Raw genomic sequence first — 27,753 nt, 5'->3', positions numbered from 1 at the left:
GTGGGATCCTGGCTGAGCTGCGTCCAGGTAAAGCAACTGGGGGGTGGCCTGATGGGGAGCCCGAGATGTCACAGGTCTGAGCACAGAGCCAAGGCGGGCGGGGAACAGCCAGAAAGGACTGTAGGTTCTGCTGCTCGCTTGATTAAGGGGGTCAGTCGTGTGTATGTGTCATCGAGGTGGGCAGGGAAGGGGAGGGCTGTGCGTGCGGGGGGAGGATATATATGCCGGTGTGGCTGACACAGCGGAGCCGCACGCCCGGAGGAGCCTGGCTACTGACAGCTCGCAGGTAGGCAACCGCGCACGAAGCCCTCCGCCCCAAAACACGCTGCTGGGAGCTGGGGAAGTGGCAGGGGGCGGGCAGCGAGGCTGTCTCCCCAGCCCCTCTCCATTGTCCAGTGTCGATCCTGCTGGCCTCCCTGTAGATTATTCCTTCATTCATCTTTTCCGTGCTCTCGTGGGGGTGGCGGGGTAGCGGTGGAGGGGAGGGCTAAGGCTTTTATTCCGAAGAGAGATGCAGAAGAAGAGCTGAACTTGGAAAGGAGGAAAAGTTTCCATTCCCCAGGTGTGGTCCTTACTTTGCCACTGCTGTCTGCGGCGGCGAAACGGTGGCTGTAGGAGTGAGGTTAGGGGAGCGGCAGGCACTGGGGGTGGGGCGGGGGCTCGCCTTGCAAGGCAACCCTCCGGAAGCGCCCCCCACCCCCGACCTGCCCCTCCGGGCACACTTTAGGAGTGGTTTCTCTCTGTGACTGACTTCCTTTCACAGTGGGTGCAGGCTGCTTTTCAACATATCACTCAACTCGATTGGGATTTGGCTTTTTCATCCCGAGGGAACCCTGCTCCCCTCGGCACCGAATATAAATCGCTAGTGGTGATGTGGGGAAGAGTCGGAGCCTGCCCTGGGCTTGACCGGTACCCAGCCGATCGTGGTCGCTGTGTGTGAATTCCGCCGTGTATTTCCTCAGGGTTGACCTTGGTCTCCAGACCCTCATTCTTTCGGAGGTCTGTTCTCTTTTTTGCATCTTTCTTCCTCCTACCCATCTCTGCCACCTAAAGGTTTCTGCTGGGGTCCTGCGAAAATGACGTTCAGAAGTCATCCAAACTCTGGCTCTCGCTCAGCCTCCTTTTCCTCTTCCTCTCTTTGTGCGTCTCTCTCCCTGCGGGTCTGGCTTTCCCCTCCCACCGCTACCCATCTTTATCCTCCCGCATCTCATTCTGAACATGGCCAAGTTCTGGGGGAATTTCAAGTAAGTCAGGATGATTCGGGAAACGGACTATTTAAAGCGAGCAGCTTTGTACTTGAATACCCTGATCCTGGGTTTCAACATCTGTGTTTCGCTCCCTGGAGCAGCCCATAATTGCCCCAATTATAACCAATAACATTGTTCGGCAGACTAACAAAAGATGAGCTTTGCATGGCATTTGCCAGCAAGCCGAAACCGGAGTTTTCAACATAGAAGGTTGGGGGTGGGGGCGGGTGGTGACTGCCTGGCTTCTTCTCAAAACCTCCCAAGGAAATTGCTGCTCTCTGCCTGCCTGTGGGTGGCTGCTGCAGGCACAATCCTCTTTCTCATTTATAAAGTGTGGCAGAGACAAAGGTCTGCACCCTTCCACCGATGATGCTGCAATACCACCTTTCACAAAAAGCATTCGCGTTCCTTTGGACTAGCTGAGTCTTCTGCGGGGGAGGGTCCCTGGAAAGACTGTCCCCCCAACCATCACCTTGGTAGAAGGAACAGCTTCGACGGTTCCATGTGCTGCCTGTTGAGGGCGCTCTGGTGCAGCTGCGGGGTCCTTGATGGGCGCAGTTCCGTTCTCCCTGGCTTTATCAGCTGAAGGCTGAGGGTACAGGGGATTTAGAGGATGCAGATTTAGCATTATCAACAAAAGGGAGTAATTGCAGGATCAGGCGCAAAGCGGTGTTTCTGGAGCCCAAGACAGGAACTGTCGCAAAGCTGTTCTGTATTCAATCAATCAGGTATTTATTATGCTCCACCAAGCAGGGGTCGATCCAACAGAGGTGATAATAACAGCCTTTACATTCACACAACGATTTACATCGTAGCGCTTTCACACCCATTATCCTCGGCAACAGCAAGGAGAGATGGTGTCATTATCTCCATGGCGCAGTCGAAGAAATTGAAGCTGAGAGGTTAAATAATCTGTTTCAGGATGTGGCCGAGAGGGGACCCGGCCAGCCATGCTGGCCTCAGAGCACGGCCCTCTACGAGCCTGGGGTGCTTACAGACTATGCGGGTGGGGACGCGGCAACACACAGCGAAAGAATTCGAGGACCACGCAAGGCTGGGTGTAGTTAAGTCTTATATTTCGTAGTCCAGACAGCGAGCAGTGAAGGAATTTGGAGGAAGGAGCGCTTGCTCAGAGTCCAGGATTTCAAACCGGTCAGGGAAGCAGATAGAATCTGGATGACCCAGGTGTTTTGGCGAGGGAAGTGGCTGCCAGGACAAAGGCACAAATAGAGGGCAAAGGAATGGACATGTATTGAAAGCTACTGTATGCCAGGCAGTGAGCTAAACTTACCTGTATGTCTATTTCATGCTAATGTGCACACACACACAGTAGGGATGGGAAATCTGGGGTGAGTTTTCTATACTTTTATCCATACTCAGTGAGACACACACACAGCCCGCAAGCCCCAGCTCCCATGAAGGAAATCATGAAGGAAACAGGAGTAACAGGAGTATCATGGCTTGAATGGCTGGGAACTCATCAGGCAACCTCGATGTTCTAAACACTTCTATTTAAATGCCTTTAGGTCCTCCTCGTCTCCAACACGCCACTTTCCTTCTAAACACAAACTAACTGTGAGATTTATGGCACGCCTATTTGGGGGGCAAGCCGGTTTTCTGGGCATCTTCCTAAACAGCCTATGATCACGTTCAGTGTTGATTTTCTACGATCCTGAGATTTTTCAAATACTGGATGATGCCTCAGTATTGCAGATACACAGCATCGCCAGCTCTGATGGGACTGACTGGGCGAGTGACGTGTGGAGCTGGCCTTCAAGGAGTCTGGGTCTCGGTGAAAATGTCAGCGGATCACCCGCACACACCCAGGGCTCTGCCTAGCCACCCAGGCTCGGAGCCAGCCTCCCCGTAGCTCACTCTCCACCCCTCCACCCCAGGCCCCATTCATCCTTTCATTCATTCAGCCGAGAAACGTGCCTGGATTCCTGATGAGAGCCCGCAGTGCTGAGTGCCTGGGAAAACAGACCGGGCAGCCTGTCCTCAGAGCTCTTGGCCAATGTCACTCACTATTAATGGGTCCAGGCTGGTGGTCCCCCAAAGGGGTGTGTGTGCCAAACAGTCCAGTAGGCTTTGGGAAACACATTGAATTTTTTTTATGTGGTTATCTTATCTTTCTTAATTTGCACTCAGCAGCAGCAGCAGCAGGTATTATAATGTAGGTAACAAATAAATTGGGAAGGTGTGCTCAAAACGGTTTGATTGCTTGAGGTATAAAGTTATAGACATTTGAAGATTATTGGTCTTGAGACTTCCCTGGTGGTCTAGTAGCTAAGACTCCAGGCTCTCCCTCCCAATTCAGGGGGCCTGGGTTCAACCCCCGGTCAGGGAAATAGATCCTGAATGCATGCCACAACTAAAAGTCTGCATGCTGCAAATAAGACCTGGTGCCGCCAAATAAATACATACTGGGAGGAAAAAAAGGGTACTAGGCTTCCCCTGTAGCTCAGTGGTAAAGAATCCACCTCCACTGCAATTCAGGAGATGTAGGAGACAGGGGTTTGTTTCCTGGGTGGGGAAGAAACCCTAGAGGAGGAAATGGCAACCCACTCCAGTATTCTTGCCTGGGAAATCCCATGGACAGAGGAAACTGGTGGGCTGCAGTCCATGGGGTCACAGAGAGACACAAGTGAGCACGCATGCACACTGATCTGTATCCATTGTTCTTTTGCTGATCTGTATTTTCTAATGTTTTTGAAAGGAGCATTAAGTGATTTTATTGTAAAAGCGATGGAAAAACAAAACAAAACATTTTTTATATGGGGAACCACAGGCCAGAATCAGGAAGATCAAGACAAGAGTTGATGACAACTTTCCACCTTTTCGACAGCACTGAGAGTGAATGTGCCTCTTAGGAATTCCCTGGTGGTCCAGTGATTAGGACTCGATTTTCACTTCTGGGACCTGGGTTCAATCCCTGGTCAGGGGCAGCCAAAATATTTTAAAATGCTATAAATAAAATTAAATTTAAAAAATAAAATAAAAACCTTTAAAAAAAAAAGAAAAGAGGGGTTTCCCTGGTGGCTCGGTGGTAAAGAATCTACCTGCCAATGCAAGAGACACAGGTTTGACCCCTTATCAGGGAAGTTCCCACATGTTGAAGAGCAACTAAGCCAGTGTGCCACAACTGGTGAGCCTGTGCTCTGGAACCTGGGAGCTGCAACTACGGAAGCCTGCAAGCCCTAGAGTCCGTGCTTCACAACAAGAGAAGCCACTGCAATACGAAACTCGCAATCACAACTAGACAGTAGCCCCTGCTGGCGGCAACCAGAAAAAAGACCTCAAAGCAATGAAGACCCAGCACAGCCAAAAATAAACAAGCAAAAATTAAAAAGAGAAAAGAAAATGTGTCCATTTCTGCTGTGAGCCCCAGGTGGGCTGTTGTAACAAATATCTGGCCACTTATAAAATAAAAAATATTAATATTGACCATCTAACCCAACTATCTCTTTTTGGAGAAAGGTAAACAGAACCCCAGAGAAAGAAAGGGCCTTGCTCAAGAGCCCATAAGAGGAGCCTGGTGGACTACGGTCCACGGGGTCACAAAGAGTCGGACATGACTAAGCACTCAGGGCTCAAGATCCCAAAGGTGAGGGCGGAGCTGGAGCTGAAAACCAGGCCTCTTCCTCCCAAGGCACAGGGCGCTTGTTCATTCATTGCCCGCCAGCTCCCAGCACACCCGGTCTGTGTAGGGTGGGGACATGCTTGGCCCTCCACCTTCTCTACACCCACTGCCCCACCGCCCTTTCCAGGTGGGAATTTAGAAGCAGAGGAGGAACCTTTTGCATGAAAGTCTATTAGAGGAAGACAAGAAATAAAAGGGATTCAGTCATAACTGGTGAAGAAGCAAAAGCTCAGTGTAGGAGTCGGGGTTGCGATGGGTTAAAGAAACGAGGAAGACAAACCCTCATGCTGGTGGGCAATGAAAAACCCCTTCAGGAAGTGGGGACAGGCAGCAAGAAAGAGGGTATCCGTAGCAATGACATATTTACACTGCCACGTGTAAAACAGATAATTAGTAGGGAGCTGCTGAATAGCACAAGGAGCCCAGCCCGGTGCTCTGTGACGACATAGAGGGGTGAGGCGGGGTGGGAGAGAACAGAAGAGAAGCTCAAGAGGGAGAGGAGGTATAAATAATTACGACTGATCAGAGTGTGCCGCAGAAACCAATGTAACATTTAAAGCAATTATCCTCCAATTAGAAGAAAAAAAAGTGTATCATGAGAGAGGGACACCCAGAGCTCAGGACAAACAGAGATCCTTGCAATGAATTTACCTGCAGGAATAGACAGAAAACCACCGAAATTCTCTCTGTTTCTTATTTTGGTCACACAACTTGTGTGGCATGTAAGATCTTAATTGCCCAACCAGAGATCAAACCCATGCCCCCTGCAATGGAATCACAGTGTCCTAACCACTGGACCACCAGGGAAGTCCCCTTGCCAAGATCATTGAAACGTCTGATGAGAGCATGAACTTGGAAATCAGATGGGTTGGGGTCTCATTTCTGCCACTTCGAGTTATTTCGCCTCTTCAAGCCTCAGTCTTCTCAACTGTAAAATGGGGGCAATAACATTTACCCCATAGGATGGATGCTTACAAAGCCATCAAGACAGTGCCTGGCACAGAGGAGTGTGCTAAATATAATAATAATATGATTACTGTTAAATACAAACAGAAACCATCCCAATAAGATGCCACCAGAATTTGTCAACCTTTCCAAAGCAGGACCAGTATGTGGAGTTTATGGTTTCCCAGAACATGTTTTAGAGTCAAAACACCTGAGTTTAAGTCCTGGCTTTTTTATAAGCTGGTTATCTTAAGTAAGTTGTTAACCTCCATAAACATACATTCCTCTCAAAAAGGGGATAATATTAACCCTAGATTATAGGATTGTATTGGGCTTCCGTGGTGGCTGAGATGGTAAAGAATATGCCTGCAATGCAGGAGACCCAGGTTCGATCCCTAGGTCAGGAAGATCCCCTGGAAAAGGGAATGGCAACCCACTCTAGTATTCTTTCTTGGGAATTCCCATGGACAGAGAAGCCTGGTGGGCTATAGTCCATAGGGTGGCAATGAGTCAGACATGATTGAGCAATTAATGCTTTACAGGACTGTGTAAGAATATAAAACTTTTGTTACCAGCAAGTACAACATTCATACACATGGCTGATGAGAAGGATTGGGGGAGATATGCCTCTAGCAGAAAACCTAGTCCCTCTTGCCTTCTCCACTAAAAGCACTAAAATTACAGGCTTTCTCATAGGTCATAAGACAAAACTCAATTAGCTTCTAGCTTCCGCTAAAGCTTCATACTAATCCTCCAAACAGATAAGCAACTAATTATATTGCCCTTGGAAGCATGATTACAAACAAATAGATTAAATAGATTAAAGCTAAACACAGTGGTATTTTATCTTTATCAAGAGTGCTGTGGCTGAAATAAAAGGTAATTAAACATTTCTTTACTCAATACAAGATGTTCAGATGCATAGCATCCCCACAAGGAAGTGTTAGCTGAGTTTGGTTCACAAAGTGAATACAAACCATAGAAAATTTAGACACACTCAGGGAAATTTTATTTACTGATAGTCTCTATTGCACAATTAAAAACAACAATCACAACAAATCTGTTGTTCCCCCCATTTTGCAGGTGAGAAGACTGAGGCTCTCAAAGGTGAAACGTGCCCAAAGTTACACAATTACAAAGTGCAAAGATCAAATATAAATGTAACTCAGAAATTAATCAATTACTCATCTACATTTCCCTTGACATTAACTGACACACAGCTACAAAGAAAGCACACAGATGTTAAGACTTCTCAAAAAAAAAGTCTTAGCCTAGAACACAGTTGCACAAGGGTTGTGAGGATTACCAAAAGCAACAAAGTGTTGTCTCCTTTATGAGAATATAAACTAGTCACTCAGTCATGTCTGACTTTTTGCGATTCCATGGACTGTAGCCCACCAGGCTCCTCTATCCATAGAATTCTCCAGGATACTGGAGTGGGTAGCCATTCTCTTCTCCAGGGGATCCACCCACGGATCGAACCCAGGTCTCCCACATTGCAGGCAGATTTTTTACCATCTGAGCCACCAGGGAAGCAAGCCCCTTTATGAGAATAATTACATATATTTTGAGCTTTTATTTATTTTAATCTCATTTAAATACCAGAAACCACCTGTAAGTTTGGACTGTGTGGTAATTTCAATTTTTAGGATTCTTTGAATTGCAGAGCAGAATGAATTTCACTGAGTAAAGATTTTTCATTAATTAGTGGAGTCACTTGTTAAAAGTGATGGGTAGCAATCTCTGACTTCTGGCTTCTTTTACTGTTAAATGCCCACTGACATTCATCAGTCTTTCTGTTTCAGTATGGATGGAACTTTGTTTTGTTTTGCCACACCATACAGCCTATGGGACCTTACTTCCCTGACCAGGGCTCAAACCCATGTCCCCTGCCTTGGGAGCATGGAGCCTTTAATCACTGGCCCACCAGGGAAGTCCTGGATGGAACATTGTTATAAAATAGAAATAAAAAATTTAGCCTTCAGCATCAGCTACTCTTTAAACTAATGCTAACTCATAAACAAGGATAATAACCAATCACGTCTCCCCAGCACTCAATTGCTGCCAAGTGTTTTTCATTAAACTTAAATGAAACACTGCCCAGGATGCAATTTTAAGGTAATATTATTAATCACATGCCTTGATTAGCCTGGGGGAGTAGAATAAGAGAACTGGTTGAATTTTTAAAAATGATTTTCTTATTTCTGAAAAAAAATTTTAATTTAAAATAAATAATAGCAAGGGATGGGACATAGAGGGTTAAGTAGGAAGCTCGGAGGTGAGATGAAAGGTTGGTGTACCAAGGATCAGCAGTGAGAGCTGGGTTAACCACAAGTAGATTTGATAAGGTTTCCCCAAGGGCCAAACAGTTTCACATGCAAGAAAGGTATGGAATGGAACACATGCTCAGTGTCCCAGGGGTTCATCTTTCCTTACCTCATCCTAAAAACCCATTTACCCAGAATTTGAGATAAGGAGTAACAGTCAATCCACCAGACATTTGCTGAATGCGCAAGTTGCCACATTTAATGAAGTTCATGAAAAACCTCAGCAGGAGAGCATTTCATTAACATCTGTCACAACTTATCAGCTCAGCCTATGCAAACATTACAGATTGCAATTTTGCATTAGGAAGGAAAGGCAAAGGTCCCTTTTCTCCCGGCTTTTCCCTTCCTTCTGTGACGTATGGACACTGCCACCATGTGGCCATAGAGAACATAGCATGCTGAACAAACTAGACACAACAGTCTCTCCGCCCAGAATGAAGCTGAGTAGAACAAGAAGCTTAAAGGCAACGACCAAATTAAACAAAAGATGTAACCAAGCAGTCCTCAGTTTGAGCCCTTTGCTTCTATGGTGACTGTTTGGAACTCAAAAGATATATTCTCTTCAAAAGAGCCTGTAAGTGGCGATGAGTCTTCATTGCTTGTCTGCCAACAGGCTGCGCCACTGCAGGCTTAGCACATAGCACCATTCCAGCCATGCCTCCCAGACACTGGCAACTAGTCTTTTTCCAGAACATGCATGGGGTTCCAGCTTTGGATGGCATCTGGCCTTGCTCTGGAGCAAAACTTGTTCCCAGCCCTCCCACCTGGAGTGGAACAATTAACTACCAGAAACTTGTCAGGCCATGGGGTTCCCTGGTGGCTCAAACAGTAAAGAATCCTCCTGCAATGCGGGAGACCTGGGTTCTATCCCTGGCTTGGGAAGATCCCCTGGAGGAGGAAATGGCAACCCATTCCAGTATTCTTGCCTGGAGAATCCCCATGGACAGAGGAGTCTGGCAGGCTACAGTCCATGGGGTCGCAAAGAATAGGACACAACTGAGCAATTAAGCACAGCAATTTGTCAGGCAGGTCCTGAAGCAGCATCTATGCCTGAGCATCCCAGGCTCCCAGGGAAGTGGGGGTTGGGGGTCCTCCTAAACACTCCCCAACTCTCATTTGTGAAGAAGAGGCACTCCTGAGACACTCCACTGTCATCTATCAGACTTTCTTGAGCACCTCCGAAGCACCTGGCCCTGTGCTGGGTGCTGGAAATTCAGAGAACCATAGAAATGATTTCTGCCCTTCAGGAAGTCACAGCCCAGTGGGAGAAATAGACACGTAAGTCCAAGCTTACAGTGTAGAGTGCCTAGTGTCACACGGCAGACAATAGTAGTATTACAGAGTGAAGGCTATGTCCTGGGCTCCTTCTTTGACAAACTTTTGTTATACTTGTTCTGTGCCGGGTGCTATTTTAACTGTGCCAGGTTGATATTTTAAAGATATCAACCCATTAATCGCCCTTTGAGATAGTTACTTTTACTGTCCCGGTTTTACAGATGAGACCCTGGGAGGTTGAGTTGCAGGTGAGGATTCTGCAGACCCAGGCAGTCTGCAGTGAGGAGAAGGTGAGAAAGGATGAATCCCTCCATTGAAAGACCAAACAAACAAAAGCAGAGCTACCGTGTGCTGCAATCCCACTCCTGGGCATGTACCCAGTAAAAGAAGCATAATTCAAAAATATACATGTACCCCAATATTCATAGCAGCACTATTTACAATGACCAAGACATGGAAGCAACCTGAATGTCCACAGAAAAATGAATGGATAAACGAGCAGTGATACCTATATATAATAGAATATTACTCAGTCATAAAGAATGAAATAGTGCCATTTGCAGCAACATGGATTATCATGCTAAGTGAGAAAGACAAATTATATGATATTACTATAATACGTAGAATCTAAAAAAAAAAAAGATACAAATGAATTTATTTACAAAACAGACTCACAGACACAGAAAACAAACTTATGGTTACCAAAGGGGAAAGGCTGTGGCGGGGGCGGGAGGATAAATCAGGAGGCTGGGATTAGCATATACACACTATACTATATAGCGCAAGGGGCTCTACTCAATGTTCTGTAATAACCTACATGGGGAGAAGAATCCAAAATATGTAGAAGTGAATCACTGTGCTGTACACTTGAAACTGTCACAGCATTGTTAATCAATTATAAAATTTAAGTTTTTAAAAAAAGAAAACAGGAATCCTAGCAACCTCATCTCATAGGTCTGTTGTGTCTGTTTGACGGACAGGTCCCCCAGGCTCACTTCTTTCTGCCGCGATGTACTTCACAATGCCACACAAACAGAGGAGACTCATCTAACTCAGACCAGGGAGGGTTTCCCCCGGGGGATAACTCCTGTATAAAGTGTGAGCTGGAGACGGGTATTCTGAGCAGAAGGAAGAGCAGGGACCAGGACAGAGGCATGAAGGGACCTGACCGATTTGGGAATCGTGTGTGACTCACGAGGACTGGAGGAGATTCAAGGTTGAATGACAGAAGCTGAAGCCAGGGAGCTGGGTGGGAGCGGGGATTAGAGAATTAAAGAATGAGGGAATCATCAGACATGGCGATGGCTTGGTGGGAGGCTGGATCATTGGGTGGACTGATTAGAGGGTGATCACAATAACCAAGGTGATAAATCTTAACTAAGCTACTAGCCCCTGGGATATAGGAGAAAGATGCATTTGAGGCATCTTCATTTGAAAAGAAAGTCCATGGCCTCACAAGAGGGTTGGACACGACTTAGCAACTAAACAACAACAACATTTGAATACCTGTTCAAGTTCATTGTTCATTAGCACAGACCTCCCAACGTGTAGGGCAGAGGTTGAACCCTTTAGATGGCAAACATGGCCCTGTTTTACCTGGAACGGGCCTCTCTCAGAAGGGGCTTCCGTTAGGAAGACCGCCCCGGGAAGGCTGCCTGCTCACCATCCCCTCCCACACATGCTGTGTTCTCCCTTCTCTATGTCTTTGTTTTTGTTTATCTTTCAGCTGTGCCATGTGGCAGGTGGGATCTTAGTTCCCTGACCAGGTATCAAATCCGTACCCCGCCCACTGGCAGCATGGAGTCTTAACCACTGGACCACCATGGAAGTGCCTATGCCTTTGGGAAGTCATTCTCTGTGTCTTCCTTGTCCTCTTGGCAAACTCTTTGTTATAACTGGAGTATAACTGCTTTACTATGTTGAGTTAGTCACTGCCGTACAATGAAGTGAATCAGCTATAGGTGTACATATATCCCATCCCTCTTGAACTTACCTCCCACTCCACCCCTCTAGGTCTTCACAGAGCACCGGCCTGACCTCCCTGTGCTATACACAGGGACCATATTATCTAGCAGTCCCACTACTGGGCATATGCCCTGAGGAAAGACACATGTACCCCAATATTCACTGCAGCACTACTTAAAATAGCCAGGACATGGAAGCCAGCTGAATGCCAACAGGTGAATGAGATGTGGTGCATATATATGATGGACTGATACTCAGCCATTAGAAAAACTGGGTCATTTGTAGAGATGTGGATGGGCCTAGAGTCTGTCATACAGAGTGAAGTAAGTCAGAAAGAGAAAAACAAATATTGTATATTAATGCATACATGTGAAATCTAAAACAACGGTACAGATGAACCTGTCTGCAGGGCAGAAACAGATGTGGATGTAGAGAAGGATGTGCAGACACAGGGGAGAGGGGAAAGAGGGAAGAACTGGGAGGCTAGGATTGAATATATACACTACCATGCGAAAAACAGACAGCTAGCAGCAACCTCCCACTCATTATTCAAAACCCATCTCGGATGTCGCCTCAGTAACTTAGCAAGCACTGACCGTTGATTCAGTCAACACACTCTTGGTATGAAAAGCTTGGATGATGCCCAAGAAGAGCTGGAGTGGTTTCCCTACATGGCCAGTGGCCGTGGGTCATGCCCTCTCCTCCTCCCACAGGCTAGCTCCATCGCATACCCACTTTCTACCTCTGCTTCTCAAACTCTAGCATGCGTGCAAATCACCTGAGAATCTTACTAAAAAGACAGATCCAGATTCAGTAGATCTGGGGTAGGGACGGAAATTCTGCATTGCTTACCAGATCCCAGGAGAAGCTGCTGGTCTGCAGACTGCATTTGAATAGTATGGCTTATACATTGTCTCAGTGTAGTCTAATGAAAAAGTAATAAATGCCATTATTTGTTTTTCTATGCTGAATACTTAGGGTAAAATTTACATACAAGGAAACACATAGAATCTAAATGTACAATTCAGTGAATTTCGGATAAACATACACACCCCTGTGACCTACACCTCAATCAAGAACATTTCACATTTCCAGAAATTTCCCTCATTCCCCTTTCCATTTAACCCTTCAAATAAAGTTGATTCTACAGGGACCCAAAGTGATGCAGTCCGAGAAAACAGCTTTCCAATGCACGAGACTTGATCACAGGGTAAGTTTAAAGGGAAACAGGAAGAACTTCACATCTTTGAGGCAATCCTACACAAAGAATATAAATGACTGCTCTAACTCATAATCATTGGCGCTATTACCTTGGAATAGTCTCTTTGGTCGTTTTTCAATAAATGACTCCATCTGCCTGGCCCTGTGCTTTGCACAGAATAACAAGGTGAACATATTAGCTGTGTGTGCAGAGCTGGCTCCCATCAAGGAGGAGAAACAGACAAGAAACCTAGCAGATGCTTCCCAGAAGAGTGAATCTGGGGCTGCAGGGCATTCCTGGCCAAGGCAGGGGAGGATGAGTCATTCACAAATCTCCTATGTTACAGATCTCACACTCTGCAAAACATTTCTTATGGATCTCATTTTTGCAGCAGCCCTGGGGCAAGGCAGATACCAGTGTTTCCCATTAAGAGCTGTGAAAACTGAGCCTGGGAGGGGCTGTCTCAAGGCCACAAGTGGGCCTTGAGCTCCCTGGAAGCACTCGTGCACGTGGAGGCCAGTTGGATGGCAGGAATAACAGGTGTGCCTGCATCCCCATCCCCACCCCAGAACCCAGATGCTAGCCTGTGCGTGAACATCACCCCTGGCAGACAGGCCTGGGCCACCTGTGCCCTTGACTGTATAGCCCCTCCTGGGAAGTGGAATCCAGGGCACTGTGCCCTGGATGAGGGTCTCCAGCCCCTACCGGCCCCCAGAGAAGGGCTGTGCTAACGGTGCCCACCCTCACTTGTGTTTTAGCATCTGGCTTCCGGCTCCTGCACCATGAAAATCCTGTTTTGTGACCTCCTGTTGCTCAGCCTCTTCTCCAGTGTGTCCAGCAGCTGTCAGAAGGACTGTCTGGTCTGCAGAGAGAAGCTCCGCCCCACTCTTGACAGCTTCAACCTCGAGGTAGGTCCAGGAGGTTGGACTCTGTCTTCCCTGCCCCGCCCAGGTCACGTGACTCTCCCAGTGTGGGATGGCCCTAAGAAACCGACGGGGGACTCCAGCAGCTTCTGAAAGCAAACCCTGTCATCATCCCACATTTCCACATTTGAGTAAAGACCCACCCAGGCTGCTGTTTTGTTCCTATTATTAAAACCATGCACACTCATTCTAGAGAATTTGGCAAATTCCAAGAACTATGAAAAGAAAAATTTAAAGTCACCTTTAATCTCACCATTAAGAGAAAAAAATCTTAGTTTTTTCACTTGCTATGTTATACCAAGATAAGTTTCCCGTTATTAACATTATTTTAAGTACACTTGGCTTAACCAATCCCTCCTGCTGAGCACGTAAGTTGTCCCAGTTTTGATATTATAGACAATTCTACAGTGAACACCAACGTGCTACCTTGTATTTAATTTGTTTATTTGAGCACTAAATTTCACTAAGTCAGCTGCTTTCTCCACTGCTTTCATTACCGTTTAAATAGTTATTTCTCTCCTACTAAATCCAGTATAACTCGATTACTTTTTCTTTGTAGTCAAGAAAACTCCTTTCCAAAGATGTCATGTTTGGAATTCCTCAATCTTAAGAGCCACCTTTTCCCTCCTGTTCCTTGAGGCAAATGTACAAATATAGAAACCAAGTACCCACACTAGGCTGACACACAGACGTGAATAGACACAGCCCCCTGACCCACCAAAACACCACGCTCCTCCCATGCCACCTCAGTGGCTTTCAAGCCTGTTTTCTGAGCAGTAACAACCACCAAATATCATGAAGAAGCACCCCGAGAACCCATTCAAAGATCATCCATTCTCCTCCGTCAGTCATTGTGGGTTTTCTGAGCACCTACTGTGCACCAAGCTCTGGGTTAGACCAAGGGCCCCAAGGTGAGCAGACAGACAGTGGGAGAGAAGAACCCATGATCCTTTCCTAAGAGTAATTACTGAGCAATGGACCCCAGGCTAGTCTAGAGGGGTGGAGGGGGTTTGGGAGGACCTGAAGCCTCTCAGTTCAGTTCAGTCACTCAGTCGTGTCCGACTCTTTGCAACCCCATGAATCACAGCACGCCAGGCCTCCCTGTCCATCACCAACTCCCGGACTTCACTCAAACTCATGTCCATCGAGTCGGTGATGCCATCCAGCCATCTCATTCTCTGTCGTCCCCGTCTCCTCCCACCCCCAATCCCTCCCAGCATCAGAGTCTTTTCCAGTGAGTCAACTTGTCGCATGAGGTGGCCAAAGTATTGGAGTTTCAGCTTTAGCATCAAAGCTGAAGCCTCTAAGGAGACCTAAATAGGCTTAAAGAGGCAGGGAGTGAGCCAAGGTGCCCAGGTCATGCGGGGGCACAGAGTGGGCACCCCGCGACTCGAACCCGTGTCTCCTACACTGCAGGCAGATTCTTTAACACTGCCCCACCTGGGAAGCCCGCCTTGACTCCCTTGAATCTCCAAGGTCGCCAGCAGTTCCTAACCACAGAAACCTTCGCCAACGTGCAGGCTTCCCTTCCTCATCCTCTCTGGGTGAACCCCGCTCTCTTCTCCATTCCAACTCTTCCTTTTCTGCCTCCTGTTAGAGCCCCATTCCTCTTCCTGCCCCCTAAACACAAGTGATAGCCAAGATTCCCTGTCCTTCCCTCCATGTCCTTTCCCCTTCCCAGCGTCTGCTTTCCCCAGGCAGCAGGTACACTTTTTGCCTCCTCTTTGCTGGGCTCCCATCACTTTCGATAGTTTGTGGGAAATCCATGCTCCCCTTCCCTCCCCACAGCTCCAAGAACGTGTCCTGCCATCTTGCTCATACCTCCGACTCCTCCCCCAGCCAATAAACCCTTCAATACTACTCTTAGGAGAGGATGCCTTGCTGATTCTCCACCAGTCCCCAATTGAGCCAGCGGGGGAGCCTGGTGGGCTGCCGTCTATGGGGTCCCATAGAGTCGTACACGACTGAAGCGACTTAGCAGCAGCAGCAGCAGCAGCTAGCGCCTTTGTTCTCTGTCAATTACTTGCATCTGCTGGGCTATCTCTTAGGCGCTTTCTTTGCCGATTAATCTGGGCTTCGCCAGCACACAGGGCAGTACTCAATACACAGGTCCCATGGAAACTGGAGGGCTTCCCAGGTGGTGCTCGTGGGAACACGCCTGCCAATGCAGGAGATGAAAGAGGTATGGGTTCAAACCCTGAGTCTGGAATATTCCCTGGAGGAGGAAATGGCAACCCCCTCCAATATTCTTGTCGACAGAATCCCATGGACAGTGGAGCCTGATGGGCTACAGTCCATGGAGTCACAAAGAGTTGGACACGACTGAAACGACTTAGCACGCAAGCGCAGGAAAACTGTAACACTGCAAAACCTTTTAGTCTCCTAATAGGTGCAGATGCTGTAGAGGTTTTACACAGGTGTCTTTCAAAGCCAGGAAGGAATCTGGAGCTAGTTTCTATTTCTCTGTAGCATCTTAAATCTCTGGGGTCCGAAAAACACTGTAAGAAAATGGCCAGTTCCTGCTTTGGAGTGATGGGTGACCTCTGCAAGTGCCTGCTGACCCCCAGAGGACCTGGTTGCCTGAGTGTTTCTAGCTTGTATTCACTTTTAGCCTATCTTTTTAAGTTTTATGAAATGCCTAGAATCGAGGCAACCACATCTCACGTCCAAATCTTGCAACCCTTGACTATGTCCCCTCTGTGAAAGATGGGGGGACTCAGATATTTAGGCAAGGGTCACTGTCCACCCCCCAAATCCTTCCACCAAATGATGAAATCCTAATCTATTCCCAGGACCTTCCAGACCGTTGGCTTCATCGGGAATTTCATTTGTTCTCACTCCAGGGCAATGGTCCAAGCATGCCTGCCTTTTTGTTAGACTATCATTTTGGTCAGTAAATGACTAGCACACAAGTCAAATGATTGGAAAGTCCTGGGCTTTCAGCTAATTGGGAATGATACTTACCCTACCAGTTTATGAAGAAAAAAACTAGATTTACCGTTATTTTAGTGACCAAGAAGAAGGTAACTCCCAAGAAAGGTCTGTTTTGCTGTTGCTGTAGTAGTTTAGTCACTCCGTCGTGTCCAACTCTTTGCAACCTCACAGACTGTAGCCCAGTAGGCTCCTCTGTCCATGGGATTGCCCAGGCAAAACCGGAGTGGGTTGCCATTTCCTTCTCCAGGCAATCTTCCTGACCCAGGGATCAAACCCGTATCTCCTGCATTGGCAGGCAGATTCTTTACCCCTGAGCCACCAGGGAAGCCAAGAAAGATCTAGGGAAACTTATTTAAATTCCCTAAAACTCTGTTAACAGCAGAGGAGTCACTACTTCTGGTAGTTCCTGTCTTCATTTCACAGGAAATCTCAGCAGTTGACTTGCCGTAGGAGTTCCTAATACGTTTTTCTTTTGTACTGTGCATCTGCTGGCCCACTAGCGTTGGCTCTCTGATATACTGGCAGAACCTTCCAGTGCAAATAGGTCCCAAATGTCTCTTGGTCAGAAGTGGCTGGATTCCTTAGAGGCAGAAACATGACAATCTGAATGAGTTGTTTATTTTCCTTCCATTGGGCTCACTAATCTTTGATCCTAGACATTCAGATGATCCTGTGCTCATTGTCTTCCTCCCCCATGCAAAGCCCGGCTTTCCAGATCAATTTGGCACCAATCTGGGACTTTCCAGATGCTCCTCCACACTGTGTCTGGATATAGCAGTGTCATCAGAGTGGGCTGTGAAAATGTGTCCAGCTCACTTAATGGGCCATTAACCCATCTCTGCAAACAGGCTGGCTAGTCCCTCAGACCAGAGAGTGTAATCAGTAAGCTCATATGCCCATCTGCTGCTACAAATGCTGCTGTCAATTTGGATTCCTCATTTTTTTGCTCCAAAACCTTCTCCTAAATCAAGAATCAAGATCCGTTTTTTAGTACCTAATCATCTAACAGTATGTTGAGTCTCGGTAAGGGCTATACATCTGGTTTGATCACATAATTTCATTTTCTCTGATTGACATGCAATATAATTACCAACTGGGCTTAGAAACCCAGGGGCTCGCAGAATATCTGAGAGCCTCTAGGCTTAACAGTTTCCTCTGATTCCTGTAAATGGACAGAGCAGAACAAGGCAACGAGCACTTTGAGGATCCTATCCATGTGAGGACTGAACCAAGTGTGTTCAAAAGTCCTTTTGAGTCCTACAAATCTATGCTTGTGACCGCACAACTCAGGTTGGGACTTGAACGCAGCCAAATCCCAGGATGGAACTTGAATCCACTCCTTTTTTTTTTTTTTTTATGTAACCGGTCCAGGCCTTAGTTGTAGCACACTGGCGTTTTCATTCTCACATGCTAGATTTTCACTGTGGCAGGTAGGAGTGAGCGTGTGCTCAGTCACTCAATTGAGTCTGACTCCTTTTGGCCCCGTGGACTGTAGCCCTCCAGGCTCTTCGGTCATGGGATTCTCTAAGCAAGAATACTGGAGTGGGTTGCCATTTCCTCCTCCAGGGCATCTTCCTGACAGAGGGATCAATACCCACATGTCCTGTGCCTCCTCCATTGGTAGGCAGATTCTTTACCAAGGAGCCACCCTGGGAAGCCCTTAGTAGCAGGATGAGGGATCTAATTTCCGGACCAGGGATGGAACCCAAGTCCCCTGCATTGGGAGTGCAGAGTCTTAACCACTGGACCACCAGGAAAGCCCCTGAATCCACTGTCTTTTAATTGAGATTGCACACCTGGTCTCAGGACTTAATGAAACTTAGATTCTTTATGTCTCTTTGCAGAAAGAATTCAGTAAAAGACAAAGTGATAGGTAAGAAGTGGATTTATTTACAGATACACATTCCATAGGCAGAATACAGTCTGTCTCAAAAGGAGAGAATGGCCCTGGAAGAAATACATTTCACAGACAGAGTATGGGCTATCTTCAGAAGGCAAGAGGCCCCAAAACATGGGGTGGTTAGTTTTTATGGGCTGGGTGACTTCATGGACTAATGAGTAGGAGAATTATTCCAGTTATTTTGGGAAAGGGGTAGAAATTTTCTGGAATTCAGCCACCGCCCACTTTAAGAGGCTCAAGGTTCACCTGAAGTCGAATCTTCTGCCATCTTGAATCTAGTCGGTTCTCACCAGTTTATGTCGCATCCTCTAGGACTGTCATTTGATTAGAGGTTTTGTCCTTCCCCTTCCCTCCTATTTCACTTCTACTGGCTTTCCCGGTGTTACCCATGCTTTCTGCTTCCTCCTTGACTCTGTAGAGTAGGGTTTCTCAGACTCTGTGGATGTATTAAGCTGCATGATTATTTGTTGGGGTGGGGGGTGGGCTGTCCTATACATTATAGGTTGTTTGGCAATATCCTTCTGAAATGGAGCAGGACCCTGGAGGGGTCCTCCTGGGTACAAGTCCTTTCTGTGCCCCCCAGTTCTTGTTTGGAGGAAATAGGCTTCATTCAGTCTCCTGAACCTGCCCTGAGTTCCAAAGGGAAGTTGTTCATAGGGAAGGTAGGGGATGCCAAGAGCAGGGAGGAGCAGTCAAACAATAGTGCAGCCATTCTTGTTTCCGCCTCAAGGAATATACATAACAATACCTTTGAGTTCAAAGAGCTGACTCATTAGAAAAGACCTGGATGCTGGGAAAGCTGGAGGCAGGAAAAGAAGGGGATGACAGAGGATGAGACGATTGGATGGCGGCACCAACTCAGTGGACATGAGTTTGAGAAAACTCCGGGAGGTGGCGAAGGACAGGGAAGCCTGACAGGCTGCAGTCTGTGGGTCGCAGAATCAGACACGACTTGGCGACTGAATGAAGACGAAGAGCTTTGAATTCTTCTGTGGGACCGAAGGCCCCCACCCAGGGGAGGATGGTAATTTCAGGCTGAGCACAAGATTCCTGGAACATCTATTACCACCAGTCATTCAGAACAAAGTCACACACCCTGCAGCCTTCACCCCAAATCTTGCCTATAAAAACTTCTCCCCGAAATCCATCAGGGACTTTGGGGTTTTTGAATAGGAGTCACCTGTTCTCCTTGCTTCACAGCACCCCCAAGAGGAAATCAGGCAGAGGGGGTGGAAAGGAGATGGCAGACTTACATGCTGACTGGATGGAGAAATGGAGTCCTGAGAAGGGGAATGCTGGAGAGATGCCCAGGGTTCTAAACCTGAACCAGCTGAGGAGTAAGGTGATGATTGGAGACAGAGAGCAAAAAGATAGACGTGGGGTGGAAAAGAGTAGGAGTGAAGTACAGGTATCTATGCTACAATCAGTACTTCATTCAAACCTGTTCCACTCATACTGAAAAAGTAAATCAGATAAGAAGTAAAGTCACCTGCTAGTAGCCAACACCTGAACTGACATCTTTAATAAGATGGAGATGTAGGAGTTCTCAGGTGGCTCAGTGGTAAAGAATCCGCCTGCCAATGTAGGAGACTCGGGTTCTACCCCTGAGTTGGGAAGATCCCCTGGAGGAGGAAAAGGCAACTCACTCCAGTACTCTTGCCTGGGAAATCCCATGGACAGAGCCTGCTGGGCTACAGTCTATGGGGTCACAAAAGAGTTGGACGAAACTTAGCAACTGAACAACAACAATATCTGGTAGTCCACTGGTAGGATTCCGGGCTTTCACTGTTGTGACATGGGTTCAGTCCCTGGTTGGGGAACTGAGATCCCACAAGCTGTGCTGTGTGTCCCACCCCCCAAAAAAGATGGAGATTTGCATCCTCACACAGAAGTCAGGAGGAGAAAGGGGGGGATGCTGAAGTGGAGGCATGAGCATGACCACATCTTGGAGAAGCTTGGCAGCAACAAAAGGAAGGCAGGGTCAGAGTGGTAAAGGCAAGCAGGAGAAGTCAGACTGAAGGGCACGTTTTGAAGATTTGGTGGAACAGCTGGTGAAGCCTGTGATTTAAGCTGCATGTGTATCTCACTACTTGGTTAGAGGTCAACTTGGAAGCCTTGCCCATAGAGGCATGTGTGCCTCTATGAACACCCGGGTGGGAGTGATTGCTCCCCAGAGAGCCCCAATGGGGCACACACACATCTTCTCACATCCTGCACCTGTCCAACCAGAGCAGTAACTCCTGATGCCCTGTGAGCCAGGCATGGACTCCTTGGTTTGGGACTCTCTTGGTAGTCCAGTGGTTAAGACTCCACGCTTCCAATGCAGTGGGTGCAGGTTTGATCCCCAGTCCGGGAACTAAGATCCCACATGCTGCATGGTGTAGCCAAAAAAATTAAAAATTAAATTAAAAAAAAAAAGATTCCAAGGTTTGATGAAGGGCTCTGCAGCTTCCTGCTCACCATGATGTCAAAGTCAGGCTGAAGTGGGGTTTTCATCTGACCCCAAAAACACAGAGAGGAGTGTTTAGGGTGAAGTGTGCTTGGGTGCTCAGTCGTTTCCGACTCTTTGCGGCCCCACAGACTGTAGCCTGCCAGACTCCTCTGTCAGTGGGATTTTCCAGGCAAGAATACTGGAGCAGGTTCCCATTTCCTTCTCCAGAGAATCTTCCTAAACGAGGGACTGAAGCAGTGTCTCCTGTGTCTCCTGCTTTACAGGTGGATTCTTTACCACTTGAGCCATCTGGGAAGCCTGAATCCAAAACAATAGGAAAAAAGACTTGGAGGCAGAGGCTTCCAGGAGATTCCAATCAGAGACAGGAATGTGATAGGAAGGGTTAAGGCCAGGACCAGTCAGGGAGGTACAGGAACATCATGGTCAGGCTGGTGGTCTAGACGAGAGGTGGGAGATGCCAGGAGAGACAGAAGCTGCAGGGGTTCCTAGGGAGCTGGCAGGTCCGCTGAATTGTGTCAGACAGCCACAGATTATCCAACCTGTCCATATCCCAAAAGGTCTTAACCCCCCTTTTCTACCTTTTTATTGGCGTATAGTCGATTTACAATGTTGTATTAATTTCGGCTGTACAGCAAGGTGACTCGGTTATTATACAAATTGTTTTATATTCTTTTCCATTATGGTTTATCCTAGGACATTGAATTTAGATCCCTATGCTATCCAGCAGGACCGTGTTGTCCATTCATTCTGTATGCAATAGTTTGCATCTACTCACCCTCAACTCCCAGTCCATCCTTCTTCCACCCCCTCCTAGCCCTTGGCAACCATAAGTCTGTTCTCTGTCTGATCCCTATTTTCTATAACTCATGCACTGATAGTGATGATGAATGTATGCAAGGTGAGAACTGAATCACACCAAGGTTGGTCTTTACCAGGTGACCTTAGAGTAACCATGCAGATTTAACTGCGTGACTATATGCTATAACATCCCGTTTCTTAAATCACTCTGACCTCTCTCAGACCTGATAAGAGAACAGAATAAAATGTTTCTTTATGGATGATCCTGATGAGCTATGTTTGGCTCCAAAAACCCAACAAAGACTATAACTCTGTTTGTGCATTTTGTTAACTTGCTGGGTCACCTGGGTAACTTAACCTCACCTCTCTGAGCCCCAACTTTCTTTGTGAAATGACAGAGGTGGGCCAGTTTGTTTTCTGTTTCTTTCCAACTCTGAAATTCTATGAACTTAAGTAACTGTATGGAAAACTGCTCCATGGTACTGAAGAGGTGCTTCAGAAGCCCTTGCATTGATTGGTACCAAAACAGATCATGCATGCATGCATGCTCAGTCGTGTCTTGACTCTTTGCGACCCCATGGATTGTAGCCTGCCAGGCTCCTCTGTCCATGGGATTGTCCCAGCAAAAACACTGGAGCAGTTACCATTTCCTCCTCCAGGGAATCTTCCTAATCCAGGGATCCAACCCGCACCTCCTGCTTCTCCTGTACTGTCAGGAGGATTCTTCACCACTGAGCCATCTGGGAAGCCCTAAAATAGACAACAAAAGTACTTGATCTCCTCATTGCCTTGGACTAACAGATATCCCTGGTCTTTCTCTTTCCCCCAACCTCTCTCTTGGCAGGTGTGCATCCTCGAGTGTGAAGAGAAGGTCTTCACCAGCCCTCTCTGGACTCCATGCACCAAGGTCATGGCCAGCGGCTCCCGGAAGCTCAGCCCTGCTGACCCAGACCACGTGGCGGCTGCTCTGGAACAACCCAGAACCTCTGAGATGCAGCATCTGAAGCGAATGCCCAGGGTCAGGAGCCTCTTTCAAAGGCAGAAGAGGACAGAGCCCGGCCTGGAGGAGGTGGGGGAGATGGAGCAGAAGCAGCTGCAGAAGCGGTTCGGGGGCTTCACCGGGGCCCGGAAGTCGGCCCGGAAGTTGGCGAACCAGAAGCGGTTCAGTGAGTTCATGCGGCAGTACCTGGTCCTGAGCATGCAGTCCAGCCAGCGTCGGCGCACCCTGCACCAGAATGGTAATGCGTAGCTGGAAGGGGAGCCCCTCCCGGCTGCACCGTCCACTTCAGCCCACGAGTGAGTGGGGCCCCAAAGAGCTGGGGGCAAGAAGAAGCGTTCTCTACCCGTCTTAACCTTCCTCCCCGGCGGGGGGAACACGTTGGCACCCAAACGCATATAGCTAGTCTACATCACTTCCTTCAGGGGTTCAGCTCCTAGGACTGCTCCAGCCCACCTTTTTTTTTCTTTCTGGGAGCAAAAATTTTCCTGGGATTGCTCCCAACAGCTCACCACTGCGGTGAAGAGACTGGTTACCATGGGGATAATAGTAGTGTGTTGAGATAACTAATTCCTCTGTGGCTCTTCAGGAGCTTAGTTACTATGGGGACAATGAAGTGGACCAAGCCTCCTATCTGGTTGCCATAGAAACCATTCACTCACCTTTCCCCTGAGACTTTAGGGACCCAGAGCTGGACCTGCACTTAGCCGTTTGCAGAGTCTGATCTATGTCTGTGACATTGCTGTTTCACCTTTGAAGATGGCTTGGCTGTCCCCTCCCCGCCTCCCTCTATCTCAAGGTGACTGGCTTCCATGGCAACCTTTCAACTTTCCCACTCTCCCCCAGTCAAGGAGCTCTGGTTAGGACCAGTTCTTGGTAGGGCACTTTCCGTGTTTCTCTCTCCCACACATCACGTGTTCACCTGATCACTTTGGGCTGCTGGGCTGGTGCTTTGCAGCCGATGGCACCTGAGCAAGGCTTTGAGAATCCGGCCCTAATGACCTCAGTCACTGTTAGGAGAGGGACTGAAGGGTCTTTTTCCTCACTTTTTGCCTCTCTCCGGGTGCCACTTCTGGGTTTTGTTGGTTGGTTGTTTTTAATTTTCATTTATTGTTTTTGGCTGCACAGGGTCTTCGCTGCTGCTCATGGGTTTTCTCTGGTTGCGGCGAGTGAGGGCTGCTCTCTAGCTGCACTGCGCAGGCTCCTCACCGTGGCGGCTTCTTTCATTGCAGAGCACAGGTTCTGGAGTGTGAGAGCTTCAGTAATTGGGGTGTACAGGCTTCGTTGCCACACAGCATGTGGGATCTTCCCGTACTAGGGATTGAACCCATGTCCCCTTCCTTGGCAGGCAGGTTCTTAACCACTGGACCACCTGGGAAGTGCCCAGGTGCCGTTTCTGTTTTGTGTTTGCTTGCTTGCTTGCCCTTCCTCCTGTCTCCCTGCCAGTCTGTTCTTACTCCCCCAGGCTCTCGTTTATACATGTACCTACAATGCAGATCAGAGCATAAATATCAGAGATCCTAACTTATTCCCCAGTCATTACAAACTCGGCTCTCCTCAGCCCATTAACCTGTACATAACTTTGAGTGGCAGAGGGAACTAGCACAATGAACTTTTCTGGAAATCTAAGAGAATTCCAATCATTAACCGTATGTGCCTTAATTATATGTAGGAATATGATTATCTTCAGGATCTCGTCTGGGCTTCCCTGGTGGCTCAGTGGTAAAGAATCTGCCTGTCAATGCAGGAGACCTGGCTTCAATCCCTGGGTCGGAAAGATCCCCAGGGGCAGGAAATGGCACCCCACTCCAGTATTCTTGCCTGGAGAATCCCATGAACCGAGGAACCTGGCAGGTTGCATGCAGTTCATGAGGTCGAAAAGAGTCAGACAGGACAGAGCGCGCAGGCTCGCGTGCGGTATCTCATTATCTGTCCTTAAAGAGAGAAGCTTCCCCTAACAGAATGAACTATTCAGTTGGTCAGAAACTTTCCGCAAACATTATCACCCAAGTGGGGGCTTTTGCCTGACACAGAGGCATAAAAGCAAAAAGTTTGTGCATGGGCTCTTTTACTTTGCTTCCTGTATGTCAAAAGTAGCCAGATCATTAATAATCTTCCTTCAATGTATATTAATCCACATGTGAATCTTGAGCACCCACACTGCAGCAGGAAGGCAGCCCACATAACACTTTGCAGGTAGGCTGGCTTATTTGCAAAACGCCCATTGCCAAATACGGGTATATGTATTCAGTGGTGAGCCAAAGGCTGCCGTGTTTATTTTAGCAGAATGACTAATCTCTGAAGGCCCTGAATTAACCTGCACTGGTTTTGAAGTCATATTCTTGGATCCCTAATAAGCATTCATTTCTCCAAAGCCATATCTACATGGGACCTAATAAAAAAAAGCTTTCAGAAATGGCATGGGCTTAATTCTTCCAAATCTTACAGACATTCTTCTTCTTTTTAAATTTTTAATTGTAGGATAATTGCTTTTCAATATTGTGTTGGTTTCTGCCATACATAGACATGAGTCAGCCATAGGTATACATATGTCCCTCCCCCGCTGAACCTTCCTCCTAAACTTTAGGGACATTCTTCTTTAAAGGGACCATCAAGGCACCCTGAAGACACATCTAAGTCTGAACTGCGACCGTTTACCTTATAAAGACAGTTTCAAATCAGTCACGTTAGTAGGAATCAATTTAGTTTTTAGAAAAACTATTTGGGCCCCTATTCAGGCAATTGGTTTTTCTAGTTTTCTATTAAGCCTCCAACTGAGAGGCACTGGAACACAACGGGTAACCAGCTTCTGCCTGTGGCTTTGCTCAAGATATAAAGTTCTTGATGGAAACGCTGGGGATATTAAGCAGATCATCTGGGTATTATCGATTGCTCTCCTCCTGTGACCATCTTGCTGATTCTTTTTTCCACACACTCATGGCTGCTGAGTTCCAGTGTGGATGTGTATTTATGAGTCCCTTAAGCCTGTCTTTATTCGCCTGTACACACCCCAGCCAGCCCCACACATGCTTGAGATTTCTCCATGGCTCGGGGACTCATTGCCAGAGCTGTTCTGGACACCTGAGACACCCAACACCAGCCTATATTTAGAATGTTGGAGGAAACGGCGCCACCCAACACATGGGATGTGTGTGTGCGTGCTCAATCATGTCCGCCTCTTTGTGACCCCGTGGGCTGCAGCCCACCAGGCTCCTCTGTCCATGGGATTCCTCAGGCAAGAATACTGGAGTGGGTTGCCACTTCCTCCCACAGGGGATAGGACCCATGTCTCCTGTGTGTCCTGTATTGGCAGACAGGTTCTTTACCACTGAGCCACTGGGGAAGCAAACCCTTATTCAGAAAGTGTAATGATGTCCTAGAAGGGAGGGACACTGGTATATATGGAATCTAGAAAGATGGTACAGAGGAACCCACTTGCAGGGTGGGAACAGACGCAGACTGTAGAGAATGGACTTGTGTTCACAGCAGGGGAAGGGGAGAGGTGGGGTGAGCTGAGAGAGAGGCACTGACTATACACACTCCATGTAAATCAGCCAGTGGGAAGCTGCTGGATAGCACAGGGAGCTCAGCTCAGTGCTCCGTGGTGACCGAGAGGGGTGGGGTGGGGGAGATGGGAAGGAGAGAGGTTCAGGAGGGAGGGGATATATGTGTGCTTGTAGCTGATTCACTTTGTTGTACAGCAGACACAAACAACATCATAAATGACACTCCAATAAAAAAATAACAAATGGACAACAAAAAAGGGACACTGGGGTGCAGGACCAGCCCTAGAGAGACCTGTGACGAGTACTTGACTGAGCCTGATACCTACCGTCTGTTTTCCTGGCCCTATACTCCCCTCCTGTCTTCTGCTGCCCCGGACCTTGAACTTCTAGATGGTGGAGAGTGAGCAGATTGATTCCTGGTGAGGAATCAGTGAAGTTAGCGCTTGTAACATAAGAGAGCCACAAATGAGGGCTCTTTTTAGCCTGAAGAAATCAACTACTATACAGAGATTCCAAATACTGATACCAGGGATAAGAGAACTGTTTCTGGGCAGGAGGCTTCCCCTTTTTTCTGTTGGTTCTAATGCTAGATTATGGGCCAGGGAAACGGGTGTGTAGAGGGAGTCAGGAACCCCTTCTTGTTGCTTTTGGGGCTAATTATGTGGATTATAAAGCTTTTATATATATCTATATATATATAATTTACTTGGCCGCTTTGTGCAACATGTGGGATTTTAGTTCCCTGACCAGGGATTGAACCCAGGCCCTCTACATTTAGGACTTCCCTGGTAGCTCAGCTGGTAAAGAATCCACCTGCAAGGCAGGAGACCCCCATTCAATTCCTGGGTCGGGAAGATCCCCTGGAGAAGGGATAAACTACCCACTCCAGTATTCTTGGGCTTCCCTGGTGGCTCAGATGGTAGAGAATCCACCTGCAATGCAGGAAACCCAGGTTCTATTCCTGGGGTGGAAGATTCCCTGGAGAAGCGCATGGCAACCCACTCCAGTGTTCTTGCCTGGAGAATCCCCAAGGACAGAGGTGCCTGGCGGGCTACAATCCATGGGTTGCAGACAGTCAGGACACGACAGCGACTAAGCACAGCACAGCACCGCTGCATTTAGAGCACGAAATCTTAACCTCTGGACCACCAGGAAAGTCCTAGATGATAGTTTTTCTTTGCCTCCTTTCTATTTCTCAGGCACTAGGAAAATCAAATTGAAGGGTCAGAAAAACTGTCAGATTTGCCATTTTAATCTGCCATTAATTTGTCATTTTTTGTCTCCCCAGGTGTCCGGGCGATCCCCAAAGCAGCATGTCTCCAGCCCCAAACCTGCCGGCTGGGCATCAGGACACCTTCCTCCCCAAGGCACTGAGGCGAGCTTTGCCTCCAGGCCGCCACCCCAGGGCCCTGCCCCATCTGGTTGTCTTTCCCTCCCTGATTCCTCCTGGCCACCTCCCCACCCATGGCATGTTTCATGACAACCCTGTTGCTACATCAGAGTGTATTTTTGTAATTCCTCCAGCTAACATTTAAACGGCCCCATCTCTCCTTCTCACCCACCTCTTCCCCCTTTGAGGTGGTGGGTTCAAGGAACAGGAAATCAAGCCTGGGGTTTTGACTCGTCACTGCCGTAACTTGTTT

General features: G+C 47.7%; 1 protein-coding gene across 1 annotated transcript; it reads left to right on the top strand.

Annotated features, from left to right (window-relative positions):
- Positions 1–163: 163 nt before the first annotated feature.
- Positions 164–27,513, top strand: PNOC (prepronociceptin). Its single transcript, XM_055427837.2, has 4 exons — positions 164–286; positions 13,359–13,508; positions 22,452–22,845; positions 27,399–27,513. The coding sequence occupies exons 1-4, from the start codon at positions 164–166 to the stop codon at positions 27,482–27,484; spliced, it is 753 nt and encodes a 250-aa protein (XP_055283812.2). The 3' UTR covers positions 27,485–27,513.
- Positions 27,514–27,753: the final 240 nt, after the last annotated feature.

This window comes from Moschus berezovskii, chromosome 7 (genome assembly GCF_049115385.1).
Source record: "Moschus berezovskii isolate FMDL1 chromosome 7, NW_MosBer_1.0, whole genome shotgun sequence".
Classification (NCBI taxonomy): domain Eukaryota; kingdom Metazoa; phylum Chordata; class Mammalia; order Artiodactyla; family Moschidae; genus Moschus; species Moschus berezovskii.
This window is presented reverse-complemented; position numbering and strand designations above follow the sequence as displayed.

What these genes read in the sequence shown, in the direction of transcription:
- PNOC (XM_055427837.2), top strand. Translation starts at nt 164, where the DNA reads ATGTGTCATCGAGGTGGGCAGGGAAGGGGAGGGCTGTGCGTGCGGGGG. An exon ending in TGGCTACTGACAGCTCGCAG is followed by an intron (nt 287 to 13,358) that starts GTAGGCAACCGC and finishes CTTGTGTTTTAG; the next exon opens with CATCTGGCTTCCGGCTCCTG. An exon ending in GCGCACCCTGCACCAGAATG is followed by an intron (nt 22,846 to 27,398) that starts GTAATGCGTAGC and finishes TTGTCTCCCCAG; the next exon opens with GTGTCCGGGCGATCCCCAAA.